The following is a 10,606-nucleotide window of genomic DNA, read 5'->3' on the forward strand; positions in this document are numbered from 1 at the left end:
CCCAAACCCCCGCCCCTGTCCCTGCTGGGGGGCAGCAGGGCTGGGGAGGCTGCAGAAGCCCTGGAGGCTCAGGCTCACTCTGCAGCAGTGCTGGCACCATGCAGGGAGCTGTGCCATGATTTACAACCCCTCCTGCAATGGAAACTCTTCTGGTGCCCCCCACACTGCCCAGCCCCAGCTGGGAACAGCCAGGGAATCCCCAGAGTGAGAGAACACAGCCAGGGTGTCCCAGAGCAGAGTGAGACAATCCCACTTTATTGGAAACTCTTGGAGAGTCGGACACGGAAGAACTTGGTTCTGTCACAGCAGGGTTTGTACAACAGCAACAGGGAACACAACAGGAGATGGGGCACTGAACTTTGCACCTGGGTGAAAATCCAACAATGAACTTGAGCAGTGTTGTACCGGGAACAATCCACAGGGACAAGGGGAGAGGGGCAAAGCCCCCGAGACCCCCAGGCCACAAATGCCCTGTAAGGAGCCCTGTGCCCCTGGTCTCACTGGCAGGGGAGGGAGAGATGCTGGCAGGGCACCAGGGACACAGTTTAAGGGGAAACCCCCCCAAAGCTGGGGGTCTCCCCCCACTCAGCAATTGTTCAAGTCTTATAAATTCAAACTTATTTCTTTCCATTTAAATAACAAGTGCTTCAGGTACAAGGCTTGGGATGCCTGGCTGTAACCCAGTTTCAAGTGCACACAAGCAGGAATAGATTTTTTTAACAAAACTATATATATATTTATATATATATATATTTGCACACTCATACACACACATGCACACTGTGGATTTTGTGCTGCACCATTGAGCTGGAGATGATGGAATGGGCCTGGCACCAGGAGCTGCTCACCTGTGGCACCACTCACCCTAAAGCTGCTAAAGATTTGCATTATTTTTGCCAATATTGGTCCCCAAAGGTCTCCCCATGTGGGGCTGCACCAGCTGCTGCTCAGGCAGTCCCTGAAGCTGTAGTTGTCCAGAAAATTCCATGTGCAGCACGTTCTGCAGGATCTTCTCTTGTCCCCGTGGAGAGCTCAGGGTCCCTGAGCAGGTGAGTGGCCTCCAGCTGGTGGTGGGTGTGGAGATGCTGGGCAGAGCAGGCTCACACCCAGACAGCCGTGTTGATGTCAAACCCTGCCTGGCTGTAGTCTCTGGGGTCGGGCACTTTCCTGGTGCCCGTTTTGGGGTGCTCACCACGGCTCTCTGCCCTTGGGCACCTCTCTGCTTTGCTGTGATGGTTCTGCAGGTTCCCGTGAAGGGGCAGGTAAAACGTCCCCTTGAGTTTGTTGATCTTTTTGGACCTCTTGGAGATCTGGGGCTGTTTGTCCTCAGGAGGGAGCCAGCAAGGCTTCTCCTTGAGCAGCCTGTCGCGGTCCGGCCGCACGCTCCGCAGGAACTTCTTGAAGATGTTGGCTGTGAGGGAGAACTTCCTGCAGAGCTCCTGGGACCTGCTCACGGACAGGGAGGCCTCGCCCTTCTCGCCCTTCTTGTCCAGCTCGGGCAGGTCCAGCCAGTTGCCCACCAGGTCTGCGAAGATGTTGTCCCCCAGCACCAGCGGCTGCCGGTTCCTGCTCTGCGACATCAGGGACGAGGTCCAGTCGTGGCCATCGTCACAGCCCGGGCACTCCTGGCACGGTGGCCATGCCCCAGCTGTGCCCTGGCTGGGCTCCAGTGCCCGGGGCACCCAGCACGGTCCTTTAGGGGGGCACACACCCTCCCTGCAGAGGCTCTGCGAGGAGCAGGGGCTGTCTCGAGGCTGGTGGCTCTCTGGGGACGCAGCAGGCTGGCACAGGCTGGCTGGCTGTGGCACGGGACACGCCAGGGGCGGGGGGCAGTGTCCCTGGGTGTCCCCCGGCCGTGGCTCCTGCCCGGCCCCCGTGCTGCTCCAGGGCGCCCATCATGCAGTTCATCTGCTCGTGCAGCCCGTCACCCACCTCCTTCATGGACAGCTGCGGGGGGAACAGCACAGCGGGTCAGTGTCCCCGGGGGTCAGGGTCCCCGGGGGTCAGGGTCCCCAGCAGTGTCCCTGGGGGTCAGGGTCCCCGGGGGTCAGGGTCCCCAGCAGTGTCCCTGGGGGTCAGGGTCCCCGGGGGTCAGGGTCCCCAGCAATGTCCCCATGGGTCAGGGTCCCCAGCAGTGTCCCCATGGGTCAGGGTCTCCAGCAATGTCCCCAGCAGTGTCCCCAGGGCAGCAGAGCAGGGCTGAGCAGCTCTCTGGGCTATGCCCTCCCTCCTGATCACCCCTGCCACCCATCCCACCTGCACTGCACCCACTTCAGCCAACAGCACTCTGATTCTCCTTAGATTTTTCTAGGAGTGTCCCTCTAGGATTAAGAGGAGCTGACAGAAGTGGATTGTTTGACCTGACAACAAAAATAAAGAGTTTGAGCTCCCATTAATTGCTTGGCAGAAGCCCAAGGTGCAGAACTATGAATGGTTTTGGCTGTTGCCAGTTTTAGAATATTCTTGTGCTTTCGAGTCCATTGTGCCCTGTCACCAGCTGAAATCAGGAGCCAGAACACAGCCTTGCTTCCTTACCTGAAGTGCTCAAGTAGATTAAAAATAAACCCCAGGAAGAATTAAATTGTTACTCCATAACCCATCTCCAGCTCTCAATGCCCTCAGCACAGGCACCTCTCGCTAGAGGACAATCAAAGACGTTTCAATGCACTGGAAATTTTGCACAGAACAACCAACAAACTCCAGGATTACTTACAGTCAAGCAGGAATTCTTTGATTCCCAGGCTAGGACCTTTAGTAGCAGTTCTGCTTCATCCCCGAACCTCACTACAAAGATTGAACTTTCTACAGCAGGCTTAAAATAAGCAAGTTATTCTCCAGAGCTTCCCAACCGCCCCTTCTCTTTCGCTCCGCTGCTTTCTCTCTCTCATGCAGGATCTGGATCGCATTCCCAAAGCAGCACCAGGAAACAAACGGGCTCCACTTCCCCACAGCTGCCACTGAGTCATTTTTAGCAGGAGGGGAGTGGGAAGGGGCAGGAGGGAGGGACAGCGGGGCTGGCAGGGCCGTGTCACTCCGGCTGAGGTGGTTTGCAGAGATTACCCCGTCCAGGGAGGCTCCAGCCTACGCTGTCACCAGCACTTTAAGAAGCTCATCACCATTTTTTATACAGCAACAGATCTAAACATTAGGGTGAAAAAGGCCAGCTTTTTCTCTTATTCTTATGTTCAGCTTTACATTACCAAGCTTTATTTTCTACATCTCCTTCATTTTAACCAAGCTGGTGCAATTACTCGCTCTATTTCCATCTCTGTACGTGGAGCTGAGCAGCGAGGAAGAGCAGCCATCAGAGAATTGTGACAGCCCAGCTCTCTAAGGGGAAACTGCTCAACACTTTCTGTCCACAAATCCCATTTCAAACCCCAGAACCTAGAACTAAACTCCCCAGCAGGTTACAGTCATTTTTCAGAGCTTTTCTCTCAAGGAACTTGTTTATCACCCAGAATGAGCACACAGCTACAAAGACACAGAAAATCTGTGCTCAGCTTCCTGATTCCACTACCCAGAGCCTCCAGCTATGGCATTTCTTAACATCAGCAAATAGGTCCTGCTGCAGACGTGCAAATAACGTCCCAAGTGCAGCCTCACCGTGCCCCTGGTTCCCACTCCGAGCTGAGGCCAGCCTCAGGCAGAACTGCACCTTACCTCTCCAGATCTGCTCAGATGCTGCTCGTCCTAACCTTCCTTGCCTCATTAATGGCAGTCTGGTTTATCTGGGGCTTTGGAAAAAGCTGGATTTGGAGCCAGCCTGGCCCCTCATTGGCCATTCCCACCAAATCCCCTGGCGCAGTAATCGCGCCCTGGGGAGCGCAGGGTCCTGCCCTGGACCCGGCTCCTCCGACCCCCCTGGCACCTGCCCCGCAATCCCCCCGGCCCCAGGGAGCTGCCCCCGGCCCCAGGGAGCTGCCCCGGGCTGGGGCAGCCCTGCAGGGCTCAGCCAGGCCAGCCCAGGGAGCATTAACCCTTCCTGGGCAGGGTGGGCAGTGATGGGCTCGCTGCCCCTGAAGGAACGGACTGAGCCCAAAGGCAGCACCTCTCCTCCTGAACAAAGCACCTGGGGCTGCCAAAGCTGGGGCCGGCACCAGCCTGGGCAGCTGAACTGCTGCAGGAGAAGAGGGGATGTTCTCCTGTGGGGGAAGGCTCTGCTGTGAATGAGAGTGGGGGTCCTGGGCTGAGCCCTGGCAGCACAGAGGAGAGGAGGCTCTGGTTCCCCTGGTTCCCCTGGTTCCCTGCCCTGGGAGGGGCAATCCCACCCTCCAGCCCCTCCAGCAAGGTGAACCCCACCAGCAGCGACTGAGCTCTCAACACCCTGAGACTTCCAACCCTGCTGGCAAACACTGCTGTGATTTCGGGTTGGGCAAGCTAAAAAATGAGGCAAACCAACCCCCTCTGCTTTATCTTTTGCTCCTCTTGGTATCTGCTCAGTCTTTCACAGAACTGGAGAGAGAGGGAAGCCCAGCCCAAAGTGAAGTCACTGCCTGGTGACCGAACAGCCTGCAGGGCTTGGATTCCATCCACCTGCAATTAAGAGCACCCACCTTGGAAAGAAAATTCTGGAGGGAAAATAAACCTTCCCCAGTGTCTAACTGCCAGCCTCTCCTCCGTGCCAAGATGTCAGCTCTCCCAAGTTCAGACTGGCTTCTCTGAGACTCTCCAGAAAAAGAACAATGTCCCAGAGAAGAGAGATCCCCTCCCTGGCAGAGGGTCAGCACTGAGCTGCTTGGTCTGTGAGAAGAAAAAGGGATTCTGCAAAAAATTCAGCAGATTGGGCTGGAAATCAAACGGATGCACTGCTGAGGTGATGGGCACTCCAGGCTGAAGGAACAGCCCTGGTAGCCTCACTGGCTCTGGGTCACACACTTCATGCAGAGGGAACTCAGATTTGTGTCCCCAGGTGTCTCACCTGAGACACTCAGCCCTTCAACAGAAGTGGGGGTTTGGCTTTTCTGCTTCAAAAAAAGCCCTCCTAGAACCATGACAACTTGTAGATATCCAAATCTAGCTCTAGAAACCAGTTAAAAATCAGATGCCTCAAATTAAATCTCATCATTCCTGAAACTTTTGCAATCCCTAAAAATTGGCATGAAAAATTTGATGTCTAATTCTGCACAAGCCAACTCATGCCTTGTAAAGCAAGACAAGTACTCACAGGGCTGTGCTCCCCTTCGGTGCCTGGGACTGGTGTGTGATGGGAGAGGCTCCTTTCTGCAGCATGAGGTATTACCTGGCTCAGCCCTTCTGGGCAGGTGGGACCCAGCTCTGCCTCAGTGCTCCTCCAAGGCCAAGCTCATTCACACTGCAGCCACCCCAAGCACTGAAAACTGAAGGGCAAAACTCAAAATTCCACTTTCAAATGATCATCAGGGCGTATTCAACATGGGGGGAACCAAACCAAAGCTGCCAGAGCTCATATGTAGAGGTGTTTTTGCACTGGCAATGCCCCATCCTGAGCAGCAAAGCACAACTGCTTTGGAAGCCACCCTGTCCATGATCTCCTCATCCCCAAACAGTAACTCACACTGCTTTCCACAGCTGGTACATCACTGATCTTCCACCACAGATTAACACAGGCCCAAGGAACCTCCTCCAGCAGTTACTGGCATTTCATCAACCTCAGCCCCAAACACCTGAGATCCACAAACAAGGGAGATTTTCCTTCCCCTTCCCAGGGAAATCAGTAACTTTTCCCAGCCCCTTTGGGAACTGATGTTCTCCTGTTACACCTCCCTTCTCTGAGCTCTCAGGACCAGTTCCAGCCCATCTCCTGCAGCCAGAGCTCTCTGCATTCCCAGCCCATGCCCAGCAGCTCTGTGCTGCTCATGGAAAGGAAAGCCCAGACAGCCCCTGAGCACAGAGCTGGGAAGAAGAGCCCCGAGTGTGTTTGTCACAACCAGGAGGAAGACAGATGTCCAGCTCTGAGGAAAAAGAAATGCACACAGCGGAAGTTATCGCTAAGAGGACAGGAAAGAACAAATGGCAAATAGTTCTCAATAATAGTTCTGATGGGCCACAGAGCCAGCACCAAACAATTGGTATTTAAAGCAGATGACATAAGAGAGACTGAAATTATTTTAGAACTGCTGAGCTGATCATATTGTTTCTGTGTTTCCCTTTGGGTCACTAACTGGATTAATCTCCTGCAAGCCTGCAGTTGTGGCTGGGCACGGCCTTGCTGCACACAGAGCTCACACAGAGCTCTCTCCAGCCCCTCGTTCCACCTTCCTTTTCCTTCCCCTGGAGCATGCCAAGGGGCTGCAGCTTTCAGCCCTTGCATTTTATCACAACAATTTCAAGTGTCTCTTTTACCTCTTCCCAGGGTAGGTGTGCATGAGGATGCTGACTGTGAGCTCACAGTTTATCTGAAAGAGGAAGGATGCTGAAACTGAACCAGAGACTCCCCCTCACAACAATTTCAACAGACCCTAAGCAGATGTTAACCATGACAGATGTGCTTCACATCACCCCATTGCCCACCTTCCTTCCCACTGCAAGGATATTGTTTGTGCTCCCCAGTCACACTCCCTATGTTTAAAGGCAAATCAGAAAAATCAATTCTCCTCAACCAGGATAAAAATGGGCCAAAAATAACTCCAATCTTCAGATTTCACTCACAACCCAAGGCTAAGAGAGACCACAGGGCTCGATGGACAGCCTGGCCACCGAAGATGATGGTTAAGTGTCAGTTCTCAGCCCAGACCTGCTGTCCTGGGAATCTGCTCTTTAACATTCCTGATTATGTGAAACTGGGACTCTGAAAAAATCCACCCTCATCTTTAGGTGACTGCTCTGGAAATAACCCAGAGGACAAAGCTGTGACTGCCTTCTCTCCCCAGCTAAACATGACAGGACATCTGCTGCCAAGTCACTCCTCTGCACCTTTCCCTCAGAACACCCAGGAACGAGCTCTGTGACACCACCCACCCTCCTGCTCTGCCTCCAGCAGCCGGGGTGAGGTCACCCAAAAGGGACCTGCATCACTGGGAGCTGCCTGTTCCCACCTGGGAGCTGCAGAGCGGCACCGGACCCTCAGGGCTGTCACTTGTGCCAGGCACACCGCACAGCACCCGAGCTGCCCCTTCAGAGAGAGCAGCACTGGAAACACAGCACATCCCTCGGAGCGCGACACAGTCACCGGAGTAGGAGCCCGTGTCAGACAAAGAGTAAAAATAATTGGCTGTATCTGCACTCGGACCGAATGTTCTATTCCTGCAGGATATTCATAGCAAGAAACATTGTCTACCAGGACATAAATTAATGTAAGAAGGGAGTCTGACTCTATCAAACTCAGTAATTCAATGCGTTTATGACAAATGTGCAGGAAGAACATTAAAGTTCCAGTCAGAGTGGTGGCTGAAATACTTTTCCTCCCAGAAGAAAGCAACAGAAAGCCCAGACATATCCTGGATTCATCTGCGAGACCAAAACACGCCAAGTAAAGTTACAAGCACAGCCAGGTCAGGTTGCAGGCACAGCTAAGGTGGCTGTGCTCCCTGGCCTGCTACAGCCACACAACCCCACGTGCCAGATGAATCTGCCCCACGCACTCAGCAGTCCCCAGACACAAAACAATGATATATTCCACCTGCAGAGAGCCCCAAGCCCCCGTCCCACAGTCCATGTGTGGTGCTGCTGCACATCAGTGCAACCTGTCCTGGTGTCTGAGGGTGCAGGCAGGCACTGCCATGTGCAGCACAGAAATGAACTCCTCTCTGCCAATTCCCCAGCCAGACAACTCCTGCTAAATCTGAGCCTTCAGCTGAGGTAACTCTGGGACAGTTCTGCTGTGCCCCAGGACAACGTTTGCAGATCCCAACTGCAGGCAAGGGCTCAGAGGATGGGGATTAATGGCAGCAATGGCACCCTCCCCAGCTCTGGGGCACATTTCACAAGTGCCAGGGAAGGACAGACGACAGGAGTGCAGAAGCACAGCCTATTCCACCACCAGAGCTGGAAACCAGCACGTTCCCACAAGCCACAGTGCATCCATCAATCCCCAGGGGCCTGCAGAGGAGAAAAGGTCTCAAGCATTTCCTGCAGCAGGGCTGAGCAGCAAAGAGCTGGCACAGCCCAGGGGCAAGGCTGCCCGGGCTGAGGGTGCCCTGCTCCCAGCGATGAATGGCTGTGTCAGCTGAGGCTCCCCAGCCGCTGCTGTGGAAGCTTCTGAATGGATTCCAATCAAAGGGACACCACACATGCCAGAAACGATCAGCTTACAATGGAAAACAGGCGGCTGCACCGGAGAGCTCTCCTCACTGACTGAAAGGGGTCAGATTGATCCTCGGCGCCCTGGCACAGCTTTCCCAGAGGAAATGGGAAGAGCAGGGCAGTGCCCCACTCGCTGCCTTGCCTGGCACAGCTTGCACAGGTGACACATGGGGGCCCACAGCAGCCCCAGCCAAGCACACTAGCAATTAAATGTGGTTTTAATAAACACAGCAAGGGAAAGGAAAAACAGAGCTGGAATCCTCCTGTCTCACGCTGCTGGGGGATTGAGTTGCACTGGAAGATAACCTTTCCTTGGGAGCTGGGAGCTGTGCCAACATCCACTATTTTCTGAGAAAATCCCCTCCTCAAAACTGGCCAGAAGTCTGGTTTGCCACACCAGAGGCTGCCTGCACTGAGACAAACTGAACTTCTGCTAATGGGACAGTCTCTAACCCTGCCATGCGGCACTGAGCAGCCCTAAATAGCCTGGCTCCTCACCAAGGGAAGTTCTGCAGAACCTCCCTGCACACCAGGGCTGCTCCCTGGCCACAGCACAGCCTGGTGCGCTCAAACAAGCACAGGGATGCTTGGGGCCGGACTGCCCTGTGCCCACTCCAGTGGCCAAAGCCATTCTCACGTTCCTGCCCATGTCCTGCGGCTGTGGAGCAGCCAAGGCTGGCAGGAGGTGCCCAGCAGCGAGGCAGAGGCAGGGCAGAGCTCCCCAGCCCAGCTCCCCCTGCCCGCGGGGCAGACGGGCCCAGCTGTCCCCCGGGCTGCTCGCTGCCCTTTACAGAAACACTTCTCTATTTTCATTCCAGGCTGCAGGGACAGAAGGGATTTTGACAAGCTGGAATTGCTCAGGACAGCACCGAGCTCCCACTGTCCCTGCAGCTGGCTCAGCCGGAGAGGGGGAGGAGGAGGAGGAGGAGGAGGAGCAGGGCGCAGCTCTGTCCAGCTGCACCCTGCGGATGTCCCCAGAGCCGCTCACACCACGCTGGGATCACCCGTGTGAAAGGAAGTTCTGAACAACAAAAACCGGGCTGTGGGAGGGGAACCAATGGCACTGCTGAAACGCAAATGTACAGAGACCCGGGCTGCTCCACCAACTGCCCCTTCCCAGGGTTTTAAGCCAAGCATACACAGATTTATGCCAGGCTAAGTAATGGTTTATTAATATAATAAAAACGGTTGCATTTTTACAATTAAAAAAATAAATTCCTGCATTATAGCAAGGACTGAACAAAGCCAGAATTTTCTCATTTAAAGTATTTTTTTCCTGGCTTTTGCATTAAGTGTGAGGGATCTCCCTTTCTGCTGAATATATTGACTCTTCAGAAGTTGTATTTTGCACTACAAAACAGGCATGCTTCAGACTCAGAGGTGCAATGTTTAGGCTCCTCTACAAAAATATTGCTCAGATAACAAAAGCGATTTGGTTAGAAGACAAAACACTGATTTAGGAACCTTATTGTTAGGATGTTCTTCTGGAAGCTATTCCTTCTCCCATCTCACCTCCCAGCTCAGATTTTCAAGGCCTGTCAGATTATTCTGTACATGTCCCGGTTGGCAGTTTGCATTTCATTCATCACACTCAGGGTACAGCACACCAGTGACTCCCATTCTCCTTTGTTTTAGTTTGTCTTTCACCTCCTGTGTTTGCTGGGGAAACACTGGGAACGCCAGCAGGTTCAATGTCACTGCTGCCACATTTTTGGGGAGCAAAAGGCCGCTGCCCCAGCCCGTGTTTCACAAGACACCGGGATGTGGAGCAGCACGGGGCTCTCCAGCGCTGCACTGCCCTGGGCACAGCTGGAGCTTTGCCCGCTCCTCAGGGACAGGGTTACACTCGGAGTGCTTCCTGCAGTGCAGGCACAGCACAGGGAGCACGAACCCAGCCGAAATCACCTCCCTCCACTCCAAACCGGAGCTTCTCGCGCTCAGAAACTTCACCCACCCGTTCTCGCTCTGCCTTGTCTTCCCCTTTTGTTCTCATTATCTATTTATCAGGATAAGGCAGACTCCGAGCCAGACCCGCTGGAACCCTATTTTGGGAAGCACCAGTTCCTCCTGCCAGCCCCGCAGGCAGCCCCAGAGCCGCAGCGATCCCTCCGGGCTGCGGGACAAGCCCCAGCAAGCCCCGGCGCTGGGGTCAGCCCCGAACAGGAGCGGCAGGAGGGCGAAAACACCGCTCCTTTCTGACAAAGGCTTTCCTATTAAACAAGTATTTTCACAGGCTACCGGAGGTGCCAGCGCGCTCTCTTTAGAGCCTTTTGATTCCCAGAAAGTTGTTCCTATCCATCTCTGTGGCTGCTTCTCTGCTTTCTGACCTGTGCCGGCAGCTTGTCCCTAAAGCCCCCGCACGCCCCCGCCGCGGCTTCTCTCC

The 10,606-nt window shown here is 54.3% G+C and overlaps 1 protein-coding gene across 1 annotated transcript; it reads right to left on the reverse strand.

Annotated features, from left to right (window-relative positions):
* Window positions 1–211: 211 nt before the first annotated feature.
* On the reverse strand, window positions 212–10,216 carry INKA2 (inka box actin regulator 2). The gene is given in 3 exon segments (XM_031064187.1): window positions 212–1,856; window positions 1,858–1,947; window positions 10,115–10,216. Coding segments are annotated over 3 exon segments (948 nt in total). The 3' UTR covers window positions 212–1,100.
* Window positions 10,217–10,606: the final 390 nt, after the last annotated feature.

This window comes from Geospiza fortis, unplaced genomic scaffold (assembly GCF_000277835.1).
Source record: "Geospiza fortis unplaced genomic scaffold, GeoFor_1.0 scaffold601, whole genome shotgun sequence".
Classification (NCBI taxonomy): Eukaryota; Metazoa; Chordata; class Aves; order Passeriformes; family Thraupidae; genus Geospiza; species Geospiza fortis.